The sequence below is a fragment of the Ixodes scapularis genome, unplaced genomic scaffold, assembly GCF_016920785.2.
Source record: "Ixodes scapularis isolate PalLabHiFi unplaced genomic scaffold, ASM1692078v2 PGA_scaffold1__304_contigs__length_218370807, whole genome shotgun sequence".
In the NCBI taxonomy this organism is placed as follows: Eukaryota; Metazoa; Arthropoda; class Arachnida; order Ixodida; family Ixodidae; genus Ixodes; species Ixodes scapularis.
In genome coordinates, this window is record NW_024609846.1 from 89,825,879 (window position 1) to 89,848,426 (window position 22,548).

The window sequence follows — 22,548 nt, forward strand, 5'->3', positions numbered from 1 at the left end:
TATAATAGTCACTTCAAAGAGACTGATGACAACTGATAGACTTTCCATTCTTATGGTGTCTTTTGCGCACGAAGCTTCAAAGTATTTTCAGATCGTGATTAAAATAAGAACACCTACTTCACATAACAAGAAAAACAGCTTCAATAAACGTTTCGCCTCCCACCCGGGAGGCATCATCATCATGATGCCTCCCGCATGGGAGGCGAAACGTTTAATGAAGTTGTTTTTCTTCTTATGTGAAGTCGGTGTTCTTATTTTAATCATGATATCTCCCGGCTTTTGAACTATTTTTGCATTTATTTTCAGATCGACCGTAAGAGGGAGTAATTTTGCAGGGGTCAATATTCAAGATACACGAGTTGATCGGTCGTTTTGCGAAAGTATTAAATATTTAAAAACAAATCTCTCACTAAGCGGTGTTTCACACAAGTGCCTGGAAAATGGGTGACGAAATATTTCGTGCAGGTTACAAAAATTGCGGTGGCTTAGCTCGGCTATGCCAGCATATACGTAGCGTGAGCTTATGCGCACAAAATCAGAGGCGCTATCAAGCAGCTCCGGTGCAGGGTCAGACTTGGCTCCTGCGCAACGGGGGCACACAGCTGGGCACGCGACGGCGCCAGTGCGTCTGCCGCGGCTATGACGCCACTCCTCTGGAATGCGAAGACCGGCGAGGCGCGCGCGGTGGCGGCGGAGCCCGCGGCGGCGGCGGCTCCGGCACGTGCTGTGCGCCGTGTGACGTCGCTGCTCCTCGCGCTTGCGCAGACCGGCGACACGAGCGCGGTGGCGGCGACGGCGGCTCCGCCCCGCCAGCTGTGTGCCGTGTGACGTTGCTGCTCCTTGCGCCAGCGCAGCACGGAGCACGGTTCATTATGCGAGCCACGCGAAATTGCTCAACTTCGGCCAGTGTAGCTCACGCTACAAAAAGCAGCGTAATGATAGGAGTTGTTTTTCCAGTTTGTCCTTTCATTTGTTCTAAGGTTCTCCGGGACGCAAGATGAAAGTTCGTCACCTAGCGTAACTTTTGCGATTGGGGTCTGCATCGTCTCACCTGTAACCACTAAACGAAACGCCTAAAAGCAGCGGTACTTTAGCCTTCTAGATACCTAGAATCACGGTTGCGCAGTTATCTGAAGTTGTATCTGAAATCACAAGAAACACTTTTCTGTCCTCCACGAATGTTCAAATAGTCCGAGACAGAGAAGCATTTTATCGGCTGAGCTTTCTGGCACCATATCAGAGGTTAATGAGTCGCATTTTTTATCGTAGGGCTTGATGAGTCGGATTTTTAATCGTAGAGGTTAATGAGTCGCATTTTTTTTTATCGTAGCTGTGTTCGCTCTCCACTAGTGCCACTAAATAAGCTACGCTTCAGAGTAACGGCACTTGCTCATATTGTGGTTTAAAATCATGATTGCCAGTTCTCTGAAGCTTTTTCTGAAATCAAAGAAAACGCTTCTCCGTCCTTCACGGATGTTTAAACAGTTCGTGACAGAGCAAAGCAATATTACATGAGCTCCTTAACCCCGAATCTAGTGTTGAGGAAGTCACACTTTTGAATCATGACGATCGGCAGTTGCGTCTGCTCTGCACAAGTACCAAAATGACTGCGCCCACAACAATGTCGGGGAACAGAGTGCCCATACTCTAAGCGCAGCTCATTTAGTGACACTACTCTGCACTAAGCGACAAAAAGGCGGCGCCCACGAAAAATCGAAGGAGGAGGAACCGATGTTCTAAGCGTAGCTTAATGTGTGGTTCTAGTCTCATTGTACGACACTCAATCGCGGGGTCATGTCAACTGCGTCACGCGCGCTCACCGAGGCTCTGCAGGGAGTTGTGGTATCCGAGGACGGCCAGGGCCACCGCCATGGCCAGGAGCATGAGCATGGACACCGTCGTGATGCAGCACAGCGTCCGCTCCAACCGCGTGCGCCGATTCCACCATGGTGGATTCCTGCGCAGGCCAGCAGCGCAAACCGGGTCTCGGTTGAGCTTTTTTAACGCTGTGTTTCATCAGCTGATTTCTGCCAGATTACATATCGCAACGAAAGGATCATGTTTATAAGGTTGTAGAACTGACGTCTTTATCAACTAATTTTTAGCTAAAACAATACGGAATCGAAACGGTTTACTTACCTCGGTAGTCAATATTGTTCCTAACTATACGTTGTATTCAACACTAACCTCCTAGTGTTTAGTTCATTTTTTTTAAACACCGCATTTATATGTAGCCTGCACTTTGTCATGATGCTAAAATAATTATGGCTTGTGTATATTGTTCTTTGAACCTTTGTATAGCTATTTCTGTTTTTCATTCCCAACTTCCCCTCCTACTTCAATGCCCCATGGCGTTGTAGGTATCTGAATAAATAAATAAATAATTTGTTCCGCTGAATTTAACTGGAAATGTAGCGAAAATTCTCCGCTAAATGGTAGGGGAGTAAGAGATGAGGAGGGGAAGGGGAGGAGGAAGAAGAGGGGAAAACTCTCCCCTCCGTACCCTCCCCTCCTCCTCTTCAAGAGCTGCGCTCTAATTCGGCATTGCAGGGAGCTGTATGAACGTCTTTCATTTTTTTTCAGCAACCACCTGTCACCTAGAGGGCGCGAGTTGCACTCCATTGCAAGTGAAAGTCAATTTCTTATGCAAATCTTCTCCTTCTTGGGGTCTTCCCGTAATTGCCCTGCGATCAGATTTAAGCGTCTAACTTATTTTGCGGTTTCCACGCTTCTTGGTGTTCGGGCAAGCCAGTGGGCACGGAAAGAGTAACTAAATATCAGTGCGTCATATATTAACCGGACGATGCGGAAACCTCCTTCACCTACGGGAGCGACCCGCGGTGCCGAAAGCGCGCGATATGTGAAGTCCTTGCCTTACTACTGGTCAGAGCCGCTAAAAGCTTTTTTTTAGTCGAAATACAAAATATAAGTGGCGCGAACTGTTTCAATTAGTTGTGAAAGCAGTTTTTATTCAGTATTTAGATCAAAAAAGAAACAAATGCAGTTTATAAAGTACTGAAACAAGAAGTGACCCATCGACATACCCGCCACCAAGCGGTAGGAAAGGCGGCGCATACTAGAAAGGGGTAGTGGGATCAGACACCGACGAGCGGCGAGCGTAGAGAGGTCCCGGATGTACGCGGCGACGCTGCGGTCGTATATAGGCTCTGGGATCCGACCGGTTGCGATCGTTCCGAAGGCTTTCGGCGAGCAGTTTTGGCTTGCGGTTTGGCCGCTTGGCGGTATGGTAGCGCGAAGTGGCTGCTGTTCTAAACCTATCTTTACCCCGTGTTTGCTGTCGTATGTGGCCAACGAAATGTGATACGGAATTAGTGTTTAATTGCGCAGTAAAGAAAATGCGAGCCGCCCTGGCCGTTCGCTTCCTACAGCCTATCCAGCACATGCTTTAGTGGCGCCCTCTCGAGCCGTCGACACGGAGAGCGGCAGCCGTGAGTGCTAGCTGAGCTCACTTCTCGTCCTCTAGTTCACGTTTACTCAATCCACGACTAAGGACGTCATGAAGGAGGTTATTTTTTTTTGTAATTTTAGTTTGCCTATAATTCTTAAAATAAAGCGAAATTCGAGAAAGGAAATATTTTATTAAGTTACTACGTTCAGTGTGCTCAGGTTGGGTCCAAATTAAAAACCAGTCAAAAAGTAATTGCAGGGCCCCTTTAAGGCGCAACCTCACCGTTCATGACGTTTTGGTCCATTTTTGACGGTTTATAATATTTTGTATGCACCCTACATTCATAAAGTTAATGTAAAATTAAGGACTTTTTCAAATATATTTTAATGTCTCAATATTACAATATTTTGAGTTTTTAGTTTAATATTTCGCTTCTAATAGACAACATTCTCTACAATTGAAAAAAAAATATTTCTTTAGTCATAACCTTCCTCAAACATTTTAATGAAAAACCCGAGACTGAGGTATTGACAGACGACGACAAGGAAGAGAAGGAGAATGTCTCAAACAACGTTGGTCTCACACACAGCTACAGACGTCCTCCTTCTCTTCCTTTGCCGTCGTCTGTCAATACCTCAGTCTCGGGTTTTGCACTAAAATGTTTGATATACACCAGTTCATTTGCGCCCTTACGTTCTGCACATTTTAACGTTCCATCGTCCACTATAACTTGCGTAAACGATCTGTTTGATGTAATAAAATCAAAAACTAATCAACTAACTGTACAGATAGTGCATATTTTAAAATAAAAAATACAGTTTAAAATGGTATTACTTTAACATGTTATAAAAATAAAATCACGTCAACTAATCAATGTTACGAGACATTAAATTACGAAGCATCCTTCGATATTGAATTTTCCATAGATTCCAAATCAGTATATTACACGTGAACAATGTTATTAGACCTCAAACTTTCCCCATTAAGTTACGGCAAGTTTCAATTTCTTAATATAAAATACAGATGGCGACTTTTGTTCAAGAATAGCTTGATGTGCATTTGCCGTCTTGTGCCGCTAGGAACGCCCCGTGGAAGACAGAAAAAACGCCAGATGTCAGGGTGTCAGATGCCTGGATAGAGTGCCTTCATACACACGCGCGCTTTTGCTTGAGTGGTGCCAACTCCGCCATTTTTCCGCCCAATCGTTTTCTTATGCATTTTGAAGTGCGCGCAATCCGGTGTCACTCAGCTCGAGCGCGTAGCTTTGGCTAATGCATAGACGCCATTTTACCGCCCGATTCACGCACCGAGTGCGCGAGAGCGTCACGCGCTGGCATATTCAGGCAACAATGAATGTCTTCACCCTGAGACAGACAGACATCTAGGCACCCTATGCCTGGATGCCCGCACTGAGCGAGGCAAAGATGTCAGAACAACAAGCAGAGGCTGCGGGTGCACTACAGCTGCTTTTGCGCGCGTTCTATTGTGCGTTCGTACACTAACGCGATCCAAATGAAGTGGGGGCCATGGAAGCGATTCCGCCAGTTGGGATTCCGCCACGCATGCAAAAACAGTCTAATGTTTTTGTTTTTTTTTTATCACTTTCTGAAATCAATTTTGCGATCAAAGTGTGCTTGTCGGAATGGTTCGACTATATTTTGTTTCACAACCACTTTTGTGACTTTTATATGGCGATGATATTAAAACAAAACACAAAACATTAAAACGTCTCAGCGGTTTTGAGCCAACGCGCTGGCTTATGAATCCTGATTTGTCGGGTTTGAATACCGACCGAAGTGCCCAAATCTGACGGAGGTCAATCTGACCTTTCAGTTGCACGTCGAAAGATCTTAAAAAATTGCATTGCTTAACACTAAGCAATTGCAAAGTTTTGCATTGCTTAGTGCAGGGGCGGCGCCAGAATTTTTTTTTCTGGGGGGGGGGGGGGGGGGGCTGCATGAATACTGAATTTGGGGGGGGGGGGGGGGTGGGGGGGGGTCTTGTTTCGGTTGCTTTGTTTACCTTCATAACAAACTGTCGCGATAGGCGGAAATCTTTCTGCTGACGAGTAGAAATCTCACCTAAAGTATACTTACGCAATAGACCTATTGCTATATTACCCAAGCATTAAGGAGAATCCAGGGATTGGTGCTCCACGCGCCACACGCGCACGCCTTCCTCGTATAAAAGATTCGAAGTAAATAACCAAAATAAAACGTTGACGAACGCGCGTGCAAGCTGCCATTTGTTTGAGGGTTTTGCCTTTAGAAGAGTACTGCTGAGGCCAGCACGTGCGGCGCGTGGAACACCAATCTCTGCATTCTCAGAACCCAGGGATCCTGGGTTCGAGCCCCACCCCTGCCCGTTTCGATCTGGATGAGCATCGTACCGGCGTGCGGTCGTGTATCACTACTGCGTGATGCACGTTAAAGACCCCAGGCTAGCGGCTGTACCGCACTGGCTAAATTTCTCATCTACAGCTGGAAGACTCGTCGCCCCTGTGAGGCAGACCAAGTTCTAGGCTGTATAAACACACACAGAACCCAATTTTTTTTCTTAATGCTTGGGTAATATAGCAATAGGTCTATTGCATGAGGATGGCTTAGCGCTGATATAGGCATCATCGAATCGAAATTTAAATCGAACGTTTTTATTGGATATCATTTAATTCATATTCTTTCCCTCGTCGCTTAAAATTCCCTTCTTTTGTTTCTTCTGTAATTAATCCCAAAAAGTATATTAAGAACCTAATTATTTTTATGGCGTTTTGTTTGTCGCAGTGAATCTCAAATTTATTTGAAAAACATTGCAAACTCTAAACAAATGTGTCGTTAATATATATATATATATATATATATATAGGTGAGGCAGAGTAGTTTGAGAACAATGAACCGGGAAAATGTAAAAAGTCAGAAATCCGTACTGTCCGAGTTGCTATGCTAGGAGTTTATTGTATGTATTACGAGAGTTTCGCCGAGAGGCTCGGCTTCGTCAGGAGATGGCATACATGTGAGGGCTTCAGACTGCGCAAAGCAGTAAGCGGCCAATGGGGCAAGAAGGACGTGAGGTCAGGAAAAATAAACGTAAAAAGATATGTGAAAAAAGCAAACAGTAAAACGAAATCTAACGCCCCCCCCCCCCCCCCCCACCAAAAAAAAAAAATAAAGAAATAAAAAAAGGAGCTTGACTTGAGCGCGTTTCCACGGTAGGGCGGCGGGCTTCAAAGCTAAAGAGGCGTATATGAGATCTCCGACACTGCGGTGGGTACAATAGGTCATAAACAGACGGCACAGGCTCTGGAACGACATCTTCGGTACTAATTGCCCGTAAGGCTCAGCCGATGTGGGCGTCCGCTCTCCGCGACGGTCACCCCGCCTCCCCTCGGGCGTCGCACGCCGCGGAAGAGAGGGGAGAGGGGAGCAAGGAGCAGATCTCGGGGCAGGGGGCGCGGGGGAGGGGGGGGGGGGGGAATGCCACCGGATAGGTGCAAAGATGTCGTCGTACCGGACAGTGAATTAAAAATACAAATTGAAAAGATAAAACCTTAAAATGAAAATGAAAATAAACACAAATAAATACGCATGCCTAGGGTCAAGATCGAGTAACATTGCGTGCAGCAGGCCAGCATTGCGCGGAAGGCGCAGATTTGCTTCGCCTTTCAATGAAAAAAAAAGAATATTAACGGATTTCGCATATGAGTGGGTAGACCAACGAAAAAGGACGAGCAGCGTGTACAGAAGCGCGTGTGGAAGGCTCACCGTTTCGTACACACACACACACACACACACACAATAATGGTCCAATTCCAACAGCAAATACAGTGCCACTTGGTCAGGGTGAGTATTGGTGTTCCCTGTTAATTCTTAGTTAACGTTTTAATCGCTGCAAGTGTTCCTGGATTTTCATTCATTCCTTTATCGATCGTGTTGAATCGGTATACGAGATACGATTCGCGCTGGCTCCCGTTCGCGGTCTGACCTAAATCCGGTTTCAACGATCGTTACCGAAAGTTTCTCGAATGAATGATGTGAGAGGCTAAGGTCTTTTGAAAGAGGTAGGCTTGGGAGCGATTTTGAATGAGATTTGTGATTATTAAAGCGTTCCCTGAATTCTCTCTTTGTTCGCCCTATATATTGCATTTTGCAGACACTGCGCTGAAGCAAATAAACCACATTTGAAAAGTCACACGTCAGGTTCCCTCGAACTTTTAAGGAGAATTGCGATTGTGTGCTGCTAGCGCTGCTAGTATGTTGCATTTGTTTGCAGACCAGACATCCCGGTTTTGTGTACGGCTTGCATTCGTCATTTGACAATGGCGAATTCAGTCGAGAGTTTACAAGTGAGTCTCTTAGGACACGTGATCGTCTGTAGACCACAGCGGGGGCGGACGGAAACGCACGTTTAAGACGTTCGCTTTGTTCTAGAATATTATAGTGCCGTCTCAGTATACCGTTTACATTAGGAAAGTGCGTGCTGTAAGTTAGACATAGATTTGTGCTTTGTAGGTCGGGTTTAGGGGGGGGGGGGGCGGTTTGCAATTAAGTCCTCACGGTTCAATTGATTAGCTTTTTGAATTGCGTCGTCAATTACAAGTAATGGATATTTTTGTTTTCCCAGCATGGTCTTTAGGTTCTGGGCGCTCGCATCAAAATCTTCCTCTTTTGTGCAAATTCGTTTAAAACGATGGGCTCGGCTGTATAAGGGACGCTGTTTTTACAATGGCGAGGGTGGTCGCTCTGGTAATGAAGATAATGTTGTCGATCTGTCGGTTTACGGTAGAGATTTGTGGAGAGTTTACCATTTTCAATTTTTACAGTTACATCTAAGAAATTGATATCCGTTTGAGAGTAGGCGTAAGTGAAGTTAATGTTCGGGTGTACAGAATCGTAACAGTCTGCGAAATCCAGCAGTTCCTCCTAGCTGTGTGTCCAGATAAGAAAGATATCGTCTATGTATCTCTTGTAGAAAGTTGGCGTTAGGGGTAATTCAGAAAGAAATTTGGACTCTAGCTTTCCCATAAATAAGTAGCATAACTGGGGGCCATCTTAGCGCCCATAGCGGTTCCGCTGACTTGCCTAAACTGTTCATTATTAAATTCAGATACATTACGTTCTCAACCCAGCCTCGTTAAACAGGCAATGACATGACAGTACGGTGTATCTGGTTTCTTATGAAGTTCGTACATGTCAATTAGAGCAGCTATTCCGTCGTCGTGGGGAATGTTTGTGTATAGAGAAGAAACATCGAGAGTGACCAGATATGCTCCCTTAGGTACGCACATATCCGAGATTTCTCCTAGAAACTGAGTGGTGTCTTTGACATACGAGTCGAGAGTTGTAGGAATATTGCTTATTAATTCGTCTATAAAGCCGGAGATAGGTTCGGTTATTGTACCTATGCCTGATATAATTGGGCACCCTCTACCAGTTTTGTGAATTTTAGGAAGCATGTAGAAGTGACCTGGTCTTGGATTTAGTGGTTCCATCACATTATGTTCGTTAAGGGTTATGTTTCGTGTGTTCAAGAGATCTTTCAGTTTTGACGTTACAATGCGTGAGTAGTGAATCGTTGGATTACCCTCAAGACGCTCATAAAAGTTTGGATCATTAAGTTGGCGGTATCCTTCTCGAGTGTAATCAACAGTGCTGAGGATCACAATTGCTCCCCCTTTAACAGCTGGCTTTATCGTTATATCGGTCCTGGTTCCCAGAGTTTTCAGGCAATCCCTTTTCGATGTTGTTAAGTTGTACCGTTTTCCTCTCCGCTTATGGTATTCTCGCATTATGTCTCTTTGTACGGCGGCTATGTAAAGATTGAGGCAGCCATTGCGATGAGTCATCGGCGTCCAGTTGCTCTTTGGACGTTGTTGCGTGTTCTGAGAGTTTGAAGGCCTGCCTAAGAAGTATTCCCGCAATCTTCAATTTCTTGCAAAATTATCAAGGTTTTGGAGTAATTAGAATTCGTCACAGAAGCCTGGTTGCTAGGCAAATATTTAGCCCTTTTGAGAGCAATTTCTCTTCGTCAGACGATAAGGTAATTTCAGATAAGTTAACAATTACGGTGTCACAATGTTCGGTGATGTTCTGTTCATCAGCTGTTTGCTGTCTTCGCGGTTGAATATTGCTACTATATTTATATGGCGTCAGCGCAGGTAGTGTGGGCTTGGGAACCTTGTCTCGTTCGAGCTTACGTAGTTTGGTGGTTATGATACTTTGGTACTCCATTTCCTCAAACGGTTTCAAGGTTGTTATTTCCTCTGTCGACAGGGAGTCATTTGAGCGGAGGAGGGCAGTGGTAGCAGTAGTTGATTTATCTGTTTTTCGCTATGATTGATAGAAATTTGTAATAATTTAAGAGAGGCCTTCAGGAGAACGTTTTGCCAAGGCGCACGGTCGTGTTGATCAAGGTTTGTCGTAGCGGGAGGTAGGGAGAGCGTTAATCCTTTGGTGTGATTCCTGCCTTTAGGTACACCTGCAGCGTTGGTCGATAAAGCTCGTGCTTGATTCGCTTATCGGAAAACTTTGGTACTTCTAGAAATAAGGCACTGTAATTCTGAGTGGGGGAACTGGACTGACTGATTTGTGGTCAATCTTCCTTTGGGCGGGGACTTGGCGCAGCTGCCCTGCGGAGGTTGTACAGTCTCGTAGCGCTTCTTTGTCGTAGGGGTGGCTAGGGTGTCATACTCTTGGCGAGCGTCGGGTACCCGTCGGTGGTTGGAGGGGGATGGGGATGTTCTACGGAGCTCTGCACCGGAACGCTAGGGCGCAGATGCGGGGCGTCTTGGTTTTTGGAGCGGGTGCCATATTGTCTTGGGGAAGTTGGGTTGCACCGCTGGGGCGTGTGGTCATCCCTCAAGGAGCTCTTCCTTTGTCGCAAGTTGACATCGGACGACTGCGGCGTCCTCGGCATGGTGGATGTTGGCTGTGTGCCACAGTACACTGTGTTGGGCGAAGCATGGCTTCTCGTGTCGGCCGCATCGGGGATTCTGATAGTTGGCGGGGTGTCGCTCCATCCCGCTGGTTCTTGGTTGGCGTTTCTTATGATGACCTGTTGATAATGAAGTGCCAGAAGGGTTACACTCTCAAAACTTGGGTGGAGACCATCGGCTGCAAGGACGCGTCGCGCTGGCATCTCCGAGAAGGCGTGGTGAATGTAGAAGGTGCCCGAGTCACTACGACAGAGTTTGCTCACTTCGATGTTGAATTCGGTGACTTGCTTGTTAAACCACCATACAAATTGGTGGTTTGAGAAACGCCGGCGGCGGTGTGCACTGCGGGGCAAGACGCCGCCAATGTAGATGGGTCCAATCTCTGGGCTCGTTGATCGAATATAGCTCAGGAGCTCGTGGAGGTGTTCCAGGCTTGCTTGAGCGCCATCCTTGGCGAGGTCGTTAGTTCCAATGGGCAGTATTAAAGTGCTGACAGTCTCTGCCACATATTCTAAAAGTTGCATCACGTCCGGACGCGCTCAAATTCATCAGCAGAAAAACCACGAGGAGGATCGCACTGCGTTTTCAAATCTTGTGCACACCAAGTGCCAACAATATAGCCCCGTACAGTGGTAAATCTAAGGAGATCTGCCACTCTTGCAACATAAATTCGATTTTTTTGCATTGTCTGTAATGCTCGAGGCTCAAACTTGTTGCGATTGACTCGCCTGGTCCTCTCGACTTGATTTGCACAAACCCACAAGGCTTGACATGACTTATGCGTGACTGTGGTTTCGCGCTTCCTAAAGCCAGATTCTTTGTCCAGAGCTTTTTTTCCAGTTACTGTATCCACAGCTGACAAACGTGGATTTCTCATTCGCTTTGGTAGATTACATTCTACGGGGATAGCAAAACACGGAATCAGCTTGGGTGCTGTATTCTAGCCAGGGAAATAACCTACAACGGTCAGACTGAATTAAAGTTTCTAGTCTCCTTTCTGTACTTTTTCGATGGAAAATAGTTCAGTATCGGCTGCCGCGGCGACTCTGTCTTATACTTGGAAATGTTCAACTGACCTGAAAGATCGTCATGTCCTTCCGATGCGGTGCAAGCGCACAGCAAAGTTTGTCTCGTCTCACGCACGAAGAAGAAAACTTGTCGCGTTCACTATTCTGCTCCCCTTGTTCCTATGAAGGATGATGGACGTCGCTAGAAGCGGTCGGAAGTCCATCAGGAAGGCTGGACGGCTCGGGATGATCCTTCCGGTACTGCTCGATCCCTGGGTCTTCTGAACTTGAAGAGGGCGGTTCGGAAGGGTCGCCGTCCTGTTGCTTGACGCGCTTGATGGAAGATTAAAAAAAAATCGGCGATTTATCTCTTTTCCGACATTGTGTCTCCTTTGGAGTCTTGAAATCGGGCTCAGCTGCACATGTTCGGTTCAGCAGCAGAATTGTTGGGGCACTTTTCTCGTCTCCGTCGTCCTGGTACCATTTGCCACCGAGGCTGAGAACGTAGCAGAGCAAGAATGACCCTTGAAAATGACTTATGTCGAGACCTGCAGGGCCAGTGCGGTCCAGGTGACAGTTTACGGCCCCGCCCCTGGGACTGCCTTTCTATCCTTAGAAATACTTTCCAATGATTCTACTATTCTACTGGAAAATTCCAAGAGACAAATAGACAAACCGGCGTTGTTTCCTACGGCCTCGCTTAGAGTCCCGCTCACCACTTTCCTCCTTGCTTTTGGCCTTCCGTGTTTTGAGCAGCAAAGCACTCGATGCCGCCGCAGGGCAAGCTGTGCATTCTGCGAGCATTATGGCCGCCGTGTCGCCTCCGATAGGTCGCGCGGCAATGGCACGCACCCAAAAGAGGAAGAACCTTCACGTTTCCTGGAACAGATTACATTCCCCAGGAAGTGAACAGAACAATCGAGGGACCACTTACACCAAGACAATCCAATTGAAGGAAGGAAATTACGCTGGGTGGAGAGATGACACCTACAAGGTTGAGCTCCTCGATCTCGCAGCCGCGCTCCTGAGTGTCGAAGCCAAGCCATTACTAAAATCCCTCCAGACGAACAGCCGAAGCGACATCGTCTACCAAGCAAGGTCCCTCTCACCTCTTTCCACCTTGCTTTCGGCTTCTCTCGTTTGAGCAGTCCTGCACATGGTGCCGCCGCGGGGCAGTGTAATCCGCGAGCAACATCAGCGCCGTGCCGCTGCTGAAGGTCGAGCGGCTATTGCACGCACCCAAAAGAGGGAGACGCGTCCGGATTTCGGGAATTCTTCACAAAAACCAGAAAGCTTATTCTCGAGGAAGGGGTCCAACAATGCAGGGCCCGCTTCCACGGAAAGAAGTTAATCAAAGTAAGAAAAATACGCTGGACGGGAGTGGTATGTCTCTTCTAAAACTGTCTCTTTTAAAAATAGTGTCGTGCTTCTCTCTTATATTTTATTCGCCTGCTTTAGCTTCCAAGGACGGATGGCTGGCTTCAAAGGACGGATGCTCGGCGTCCATTGCTAAAGTGCCCGTAATGTGGGACGTTAAATTGCCTCTCGGGAAACCACGACCTTTGCAAACTGGCAACCCCCCCCCCCCGGCCCCCCCACACACACACACACACACACCCGACAGCTTTTTTTTGAGGGGCAGACAGAAATTGAAGGGGCCCCCTGTAGAGCCGCCCCTGGTTTAGTGTCGGAGCGCAGACTTCGGTTTTTGATCTGAACATATGTTTCGGCATCCTCGTCCGCTGAGCTGACTCCGTAAATTGCAGTGATTGGCTTTCCGAGTGCTTTGCGGGAAAGTAGACACACGGACATTTCTGAGAATGCCTACATTGATATCTGGAACGCTGTTACGGATAAAATAGAGTCGTTTATTTCCTGAACATTGTTTGAGATAAAGCACGCCCGGAACTTCCGCTCTTCTAAATATTGTTGAATGTAGACCATCCGAAAATGTTATTATAAACCTCTCATAAAAATCAAGAAAGCTGCAAGAAAAGAAATTTCACAACACGCAAGTTTCTGATACTATTAGCTCAGGTGAGAAGAAATTAAAAGCTCGCAATACATCCCACGAGCCACTTAAAAGGAAGCCATCTGAGAATGTCAGAGCGTAGCAAATTTTTCACTCACTTAGGCCACCTTCTTTTGGCTTCGTGGAAGCTAAGACTTTTAGCGAAAAGTCGGCTGCCATCCACGAAGTTTTCGTTTCAATGAAATCTACTTGTAAGATGCACTGTGCACCCTTTTTCTCCCGACTTTAGGCAACAGAGAGCGAAAACCACAGCATCAGATACTTGCGTGCAGAAATATTTTACGTGAAGCTTTTTTGATTTTATGTAATGTCTATAACGACATTCTACATTGGTCTACAAGTCTGACACAAAGATATTTATGACAATGTAAATCTAAGACCTGTGCACTATTTGAAGCAGTACTTCAGAAGCCCTTGGCACTATTTTATCAGAAGCGGCATTCCAGCTTTAATCTTTTATTTATTTATTTATTTATTTATTTATTGTACCTTCAGGGCCCGAGGGCATTACAGAGGGGAGTGGGTTACAAAGTAAAATTACTAAAAAACAAAATGACAATTTAAGAATAGAAACACGAACATAAGAAATTTTAACTTAGAAAAGTGGTTAAACAACGCTTAAACATGATGGCATCTGTTACAGACACAACTGACGATGGAAGGTGGTTCCACGTGATTGTTGTTTTGGGGATGAATGAATTATAAAAAGTAGTGGTTTTACAAACAGGTAGACCGATTTTCTGTTGGTGATTGACGCGTGGCGAGACATATGAGGGAGGAGTTAGTAATTTTTGATGCAAGGAAGAATTGTGATGATAAATTTTGTGAAACAGACAAAGACGGAATAACTCACGACGTGAAGAAAGGTTAGGTAGGTTTAAAAACGTTTTCATGGATGTTACGCTTGCACTACGGTGATAGTAAGAATGAAGCGAACAGATCTATTTTGAATAGCTTCGACTGCTGTTGTAAGTAATTCAGTACCGGGATCCCATATAGGGGAGGCGTATTCCAATTTTGAGCGGACAAGGGTTTTGTATAGTAGTAGCTTGAGAGATACAGGGACAGATGGAAAATTACGTTTGAGAAAGCCAAGCATGCGGTTAGCATTGTTAGTTATCTAGCGAATATGAGGCTCCCAAGACAGGTTCGATGAAATATGGATCCCCAAGTACTTGTACGATGATACACCTTCCAACAAAACACTGTTTAGATAGTAGAAAGTAGAGTGCGAGTTAAGACGAGAAACAGTCATTACTTTACATTTGTTAGTGTTGAGCTGCATGTTCCATTTGTTACACCAATTAGAAACACAATCAATCAAGGTCAGACTGAAGGATAGCAACATCAGAGGTGTTAGTTATTTCTCGGTAAAGAACGCAATCATCTGCAAATAAGCTAATAGAGGACGAAACGCAGGAAGGTAAGTCGTTGATAAAAATAAGAAAGAGCAGGGGACCTAACACTGAGCCTTGAGGTACGCCTGATGTCACGGGAGCTGGACTTGAAGAGGTATTATTCACAGACACAAATTGAGATCGGTTATTAAGGAAAGCGCGAATCCATGAAAGTACATCCTGATCAAAGTTAAGTTTGCTAAGCTTATGGAGTAGTAGATTATATGACACCTTATCGAAAGCTTTGGCGAAATCAAGGAAAATACAATCCACCTGGGAACCATGATCAAGAATAAGGTGAAGGTCATGAGTGAAGGTGAGTAGCTGAGTTTCACACGAAAATTATTTACGGAAGCCATGTTGTGCAGGAGCAAAGAATGAATTGGATTCTAGGTGTTGAACGAGATGAGAAAAAATAATATGCTCAAGAATTTTACGCGGAATGCTTGTTATGGAAATGGGACGGTAATTGAGAGGAGAATGATGATCACCGGTTTTATGCACGGGCACCACTTTACCCACCTTCCAATCGTCAGGTAAACAGCCTAGTGTAAGTGATTGCTCAAATAATTTAGACAGTATCATAGAAGAATACTCTTTTGTTCTTAGCAAAAATTTAGAATTAATTCCGTCAACTCCCGCGGAGCAGGATATTTTTAGCTGTTCAATTATCTTTATAATTCCACTTGTTTGAATTAAGATGGGATACATGGGCAGAAAAGCGCGTTGTTGAAGTTGAGGTAGAGTTGAAGAAATACAGTTTGAAAATGATTCAACAAAAGTAGAATTGAAAACATTTGCACAGTCATCGGTGGAAACAGGTTCACCTGATAAAGTAAACAGAGACAGTGTGGTGTTTTTATTGCCGTTAATCGTCTTCCAAAACTGTTTGACGTTGTTGGTTAGTAGTGATGGCAGGGTGATAGAAAAATAAACTGACTTTGCAACCGCGATTGCACTTTTATAAGCATTGGCAGCCTCATGATTCTCGAGCCATTTAACCTCCGAATTTGTTAACTTTGCTGCACGAAATTTGCGCTTCTTTTTATTGGAAAGTCTTTTTAGGGTGTTATTGAACCAAGGGGAATTCGAAACAATTGGGATGTTACGTAGCGGTATATGTTTATTGGTTAGGAGCTCAACCTGCGTCTTAAACAATGTCCAATTTAATTCTAAAGAACGGTCAGAAAAGTGGTCTAAGTAATCGTTAAGAAAAAGGCCGAGGGCACCGTTAATAGAGTCATAGTCACCTCTACCATAGTCTCGTATTTTTTTTAGAGTTCGCTGTGCTGTTTTGGCTGGCACATCAAGTGAAAAATGTAGTAGCGAATGGTTGCTGAGAGCCGGCATGAAAGTAACAGAAGAAATAAGTTCAGGTGAAGTTGACAAAATGAGATCTAATACGTTTGCAGTTGTAGCAGTGATTCGAGTAGGAAGAGACACCAGCTGCGAAAAACTGAAGTCATCACATAACTTTATAAAATCTTCCGCATCTGATGAGAAAGGGTTTGACAAAATATGCAGGTGAGACCATTTTATTTGAGGATAATTGAAATCACCAAGGAGGAGTATAGGAGATGAAGGAAAGCGCACTATTATTGAGTTCAAAACATCATGAAGATTCGAAACAAAAGAAGGATTAGCTGATGGCGGACGATAGCACACGGCTAAGATACCTTTTTGGAAGTTCAAACACAAGCAACAACAAACTATTTCTAAATCACTATTCAAACGCACACAGAAAGAATCAATTTGATCGGCAACTGCCAATAAAACGCCACCTCTATTTCGTGCACCCCTATCACAACGGTAGACATTAAAACGCTTATCACAACTAAATAATTCACTATTCCGAACATTCGATGACAGCCGCGTTTCGGTTAAAGCTACTACGTCAGCGCTACAAGAATCAATAACTGAACACAATTCATCACGATGACATAAAATACCCCTTATATTGCTAAAAAGTGCTGACACATTTTTGGAAAAAGGAATAGCACCCACGCCCCTTGCCACATGTTATGGTGAAGAAGACGTTTGATGTGTGTTACGAAGCATGTTAACGTTATCTCCTTCGCGCCTATCAGATGAGGGCGTTTGATGCAAGTTAAGGGGAGGCCTGTTGACGTTATCACCTTCACTCCTATCAGGACCAGCACCGAGATCAAACACTTCGTCAGACACTGAGTTATACATATAACACCTCTTGTTAATAAACAGTTTATTGTAGTGTAGTTGAAACACATTGTTAGAGGCTTTTCCAAACTCAGTTAGTTTTTTCCTAGCTTGGCGGGTTGCTGGCGAGAAATCTTCACAGATGTAAATGTCACTACCTTTCAACTTAAAACGCGACAAAAATACATAATTCTTGACTTTATTGGAGGAGAATTTCACTATTGTTGGGCGACAGCGATTGGCACTAAAAGCACCGATGCGGTGTGAGCGCTCAATGCAGTCTGGAGGCACCTGTAGCTCAAGAGAGCCAGAAGCAAGCTCGAGAACTTTTCTTTCAGTAACGGACCAAGTTTCGGACGGAGAATCCGCCAAACCATAAATAATTAGATTATCCCGACGTGATCGATCTTCAAGGTCATTTAGACCGTCATTCAAAGTGGCGTTGTCATAATTTAATTTTTCAGCGAGACATTCCACTGTGTTGAAATCTTGGTCATTCAACTCAAGCGCAGATACTTTATTCTCGACAAGCGTAAGTCGATTACCGATGTCGTTAATTTTTCTTTCGATTGAACTCCGACTTTCTCTTATTTCTTTCACACTGTCTAGTAAACTGTTTTGCCCAACTTCAGATTTCAAAGATCGTTCATTCATATCCCTCACCAGCTGCATCAAATCCGCGAATTGTTTCGCTTGAACGTCGCTCATGGGGCCGGGATTAAGTTCAATGTCGCCCGAAAGTGCTAGTAACGATTTTACCACATCATAACACTCAATGACCGTAACACAAATAACACTTGGGCATGGAAACAGCAGAAGAACGACGTTATTCGTTCGTCTAGTATGTAACGACGGAGAGGAACCCACCTGTACAATGAAGCAGAACGGATTAGAAGACTGCATCCTCAGGCTGTTTCCATGCCCACTGACAGAACTGGCGACGTTCCACGGTTTTGAAGCCTCGTTGATTAGTGTCGATGTCGATGAGGTAGCTTCCTTGTGCCGGGTAAAGGCATACTGCGGCCAGTACGCGAGTACGCCAAAACGTACGTCGGATTTATCTTGAAAAACTGGAAATCCTTGCGTGGCCAGCGTTGTTGTGACGATGACTTGAGAGAACGGCGATGCCCAGACAGGCGCTGAACACAGGCAAAGCAGGATCTGTACAATGAAGCAGAACGGATTAGAAGACTGCATCCTCAGGCTGTTTCCATGCCCACTGACAGAACTGGGGACGTTCCACGGTTTTAAAGCCTTGTTGATTAGTGTCGATGTCGATGGGGTAGCTTCCTTGTGCCGGGTAAAGGCATACTGCGGCCAGTACGCGAGTACGCCAAAACGTACGTCGGATTTATCTTGAAAAACTGGAAATCCTTCCGTGGCCAGCGTTGTTGTTACGATGACTTGAGAGAACGGCGATGCCCAGACAGGCGCTGAACACAGGCAAAGCAGTATCTGTACAATGAAGCAGAACGGATTAGAAGACTGCATCCTCAGGCTGTTTCCATGCCCACTCATGGTCTGTTTGGACACTCATGGTCTGTTTGTGGTCTGTTTGGACAAGTGGCGTCACCGGAGTCATGATTTCTATTGGTTGGTGTTTCTAATGATCAGATTAGTCTAATATATATTTTAGATTGCAATTTTGTAAACACTCAGCTAGTCTATGAAAAAAAAGGATGCCCAGTCATAAACATTGTTGGTCCCACATGTGCATTGCAGGCAACTTTTAAGTTTTGTGAAAGAAAGCGACCGAATGGAGTTCAAAAATCTTGTGATAAGACAGCCTATTGCTTTACTTAACTTATCCAACTGCCATAAAATGCGCAGAACAAAAGAAAATACAATTAAGTTAAGCGATACATACAAACATATGTTTCAATGTAAAGAAAACAATGCAGAATAAACTTGCATTTTTAAGATACTGTAATAAAATAGATTAACGCTAGAAGCCTAGTATGTGAGATCAGTCTCCTGAGATATTAACCTGACAGAAATAACAATAATACACTTTAGAAGAGCTGAAAAAATCACTCTTAAATTGGAGTCAGTTTGTTACATAAAGTTTCAAGCATGTAAGACGGTTAGTGCAAACACAGTTGAAAAAAAAAATCAAGAATAATATGTACCTTAGATCAACTTAAAGGGGCACTGAAGTGCTCCTTTAAGTTGATCAGCATACGAAATATCAGCAAGATGGAAAAAAAAAAGTGCAAGACTTACGTCTCCCTTTAAATTATGCACAGCTCTCGAGGTTAATAAACGTGTGATTGAGTCGATAACCGAACACTGGCCTAGCATGAATTCATTTTGACTGAGCTTTCTTCGACTCTTTCAAAAGACCCTCTAGCTTAAATAACATCAGACATGGCTCAAACGCTTCACTTCTGACTAGTACGTTCTGCAGGATGGCCAAAATTGTGTCCATATGCATACGGTTAAGAGAGGTTCAAAATAAAGTAGACCGTGAGGCACAGGACGAGTGCACTTTCAAGAAAGCAGCCTTGCGTCCTCGGAATACCCGTAACAGGCATGTCCGGTGCATGCTGCCCCTTTGTTTAACAACTACAATTTAATTTTGTGTAATTATTAAAACTTAAATTAATATACAAATGGCCATAAACATATAGAATGCTTACCTAAGAATCAGTAAAAGTAAATTATAGTTCTTAAATATTACACGCAACTATTTTTAAATATTGAAAGCCTCTATTAAATCATGTATTGGCTCGCATAACTATCTAGTTTGTAACTAACTTACATCAGGCAAATACATTTTAGCGATAACTCCTTGTTACTGCTCCCAAAGGTCTGTAGTGGTACTGTATCATTTGGATTCCTCGCAATAACACTAATCAACGGAAGTCGTCAATCTCGTTGCTTGAATTGTATGATATACTGCGAGTTCGATTTATTTCGACACTGTAGGCTCTACTAGCAAAAAGGAAATGCCACAACAGCCTGAATTTTCTGTAGTGGATGACAGGTTAAGAGTTCAGGGAGAGTTCTTTCCACTTTAGCACAAGGAACGTTGAAGAAGGGGTCAGCTCCTTCCCAGTGTTCCCTCTGCTAAAGTGAAGTGGTGGGAGGAGCTTCGCATGAACTTTTAAGCTGTCACCGAATAAGTAAAATGTTCTACAAGTTTCTGTTAGTACAACCTACAGGGTCGAAATAAATCGAACTCGCCGTACATCACACAATTAAAGTAATAGTATTCACGACTTCCGCTGATCAGTGTTATAGCGATTATTCCAGGTGACACAGTACAATTACAGACCTTTGGGAGTAATAACAAGGTGTACAATATAGTATATAAGTTTAAATCTGTCATACAAACATTAATCAACAGACATCGTGAGAAATTACTTCATTTGTGTGACGAGCTTGAACAAAGTAAATGCCACAGCAGCACGAACAAGTGTAGAAGTGACCTCCTAACAACTCCTTTAGTTTTGTGATGTTCATAATGACATCTTAAGATTGCATACAGACAACAGGCACGCAGCAATGAATGATCATGATCTGGTCGTGTCGAAGTGCAATTAAAAAAACAAACACCTGGTTTATAGACAAAGAATGTGATATCATGAACAATGTTGGCTGCACATTGTGGAGATCTCGCTGCCCTCCCCTGCGTCGATCCTTCGGGCCCCAAATCCCGGCAGAAGCTTAGCGCACCATGCCTCCGAGATGCGTCGTGCCTCGGGGAAGCGCCGATGGCCTCGCGCACCACAAGTTCCGGCTGGACCACTCCCCTAGGCCTACTGACGTCACGCGACTGGCTTCCCAGAACAAAGGGGCCAAGGCTTGAAAAGGGAAAAGCCGAACAAAAGAGGTTCTTTCGGACGGCGGCTCTCTCGAACGGCAGGCAACGAAGTAGCGCGCAGCGGCGACAGGAGAGGAAGACGCCGGCGCGGGATTCGGCGGGAGACGGACGATGGCGCGGGGAATATGCGGGCAAGACGTTAAAGGGATTGTCCGGTCGAATTTTGTATTCGAGAAAACAATTGAATGTCATTGTTATTGCCTCGAGAAGCATCGTACGTGCAATATCCGAATTTTATATGCCCCTCTGCTTGAGTAATTGAATTTACACTGCTCCAATCGCATTCTAGCGTAAGCGCTGCTTTCGTTGGTAACATTGAAGCTCTGACGTCACAAAACACAAAGCGAGCATTTTTGTCTCGTTTGCCTGCGAGTAAATGCCTCAGCGTGCTTCGTTTTTGTTGTTGTGCTCGACTTGTTTCGTGGTTGGGTGAGAGTTTTGTTGCGCGGTTGGGTGCCACAACCACCGGGCAGCACATGCGAGCCAAGACATGACGGTCCACTCTTTTCCGCGAGACGTGCAGTGACGAGCAAAGTGGATCGTCGTCGTGCGTAGGGACTGGGTTCCCGTCCAGATCGAGATTCTGCTTATGCAGCAATCATCTCAGAAGAAAGCTGAAAGCTACAAGCTGAGCTCTCAGCGGACAGAAGGCTTGTAAGCTGAGGTGTGATGCTGTGCCAACGATATTAAACTACGTCCACCCACTCCTCGCCCAAATCGGATCAGTCGATTTAGGTCTGTTCGTTTTGCCTGAACTGGCTGAACTAGTTCGGCAGTGCAGGAACTGGTGCATTCGATTCAACCGGAAGTTGCACGACCGCTGCACCGGCGCGTTCGATTCATCCCAGTTCTGAACGAGTTCAGACCCAGTTCCTCAAAATCTTGCACCGGATCCGGGCTCGATTCAGCGTCCGTGCAGAAGCAGACGATATGAGCAGACGGCGATAGCAGAACTCCTTGTCCGTCTTTGCTCGCGGTGCCATTTTTCGCAGCGCTTGCTCAAATGTCTGTGATGTTTAACGATAACGCCGATACGGAGGTTGCATTTCCTCTCATTTATGATAATAACGTACCCGCGGTGGACGCGCGGAATTGAGATCATAACCTAGGGTAGGAATTTGCTTGATTATGATATTCTAAAAGCGTTTTAGCCACCTGCTCGCGTAGGTTTGGCTCCCTGTGGTGAGTGTTGAAATATTGGCTCACGTAAATTGTTCCTATTTGATGCTATGTAGGGATCCACAGTGTTGATATTCTTACTTACAGATACGGGAAAGGTGTTGCCCTTTTGATAGTCTCCGCTTTCAGTTGCTCTTGGATGCATATTGACGACTCCGATACATTGCAGAGGTCTGGGATTTGGTGCGTTGGCACTCGCATGTCCCCCTAGCTGAGCATAATACTGCATGCTTTGTCCGCTGGTATCTGTGGACGCCCACTAACGGGCCTGGGGAAAACACCGAGAATCGGCATTTTTTTGCCGATTCTCGCTTCAACTTGACGCCAAAGTTACGGTCGATAATTGTCTTGGCCAAGACGCTATCGTCAGGCCTTCGTCTTCGAGGTGACCGGTATACCGACCGCGCGCTGCCGCCAGTGACTCCCGACGCAAAATCATCCTGATGCCGCGAACCTATCGTCGAAATGCAAAGATTCCCTTTGAGGGGCATTTGTTGCTACCTTCTTGACTTGTAACCGACTATAGTTCAGAACTTCCTGGCCGAATCGAACAGACCTTGATTATGAAGCGAAACCGAAACCAACAGCTTGGCCA

The 22,548-nt window shown here is 45.0% G+C and overlaps 1 protein-coding gene across 1 annotated transcript in view; it reads right to left on the bottom strand.

The window, feature by feature from the left end:
* Nucleotides 1-22,548, bottom strand: part of LOC121835774 (neprilysin-2-like) — a 66,725-nt gene that overhangs the window by 37,218 nt on the left and 6,959 nt on the right. The window contains exon 2 of the mRNA XM_042290267.1: nucleotides 1,821-1,957. Coding sequence (XP_042146201.1) covers nucleotides 1,821-1,957 — 137 coding nt within the window. The remainder of the gene's footprint in view (nucleotides 1-1,820; nucleotides 1,958-22,548) is intronic.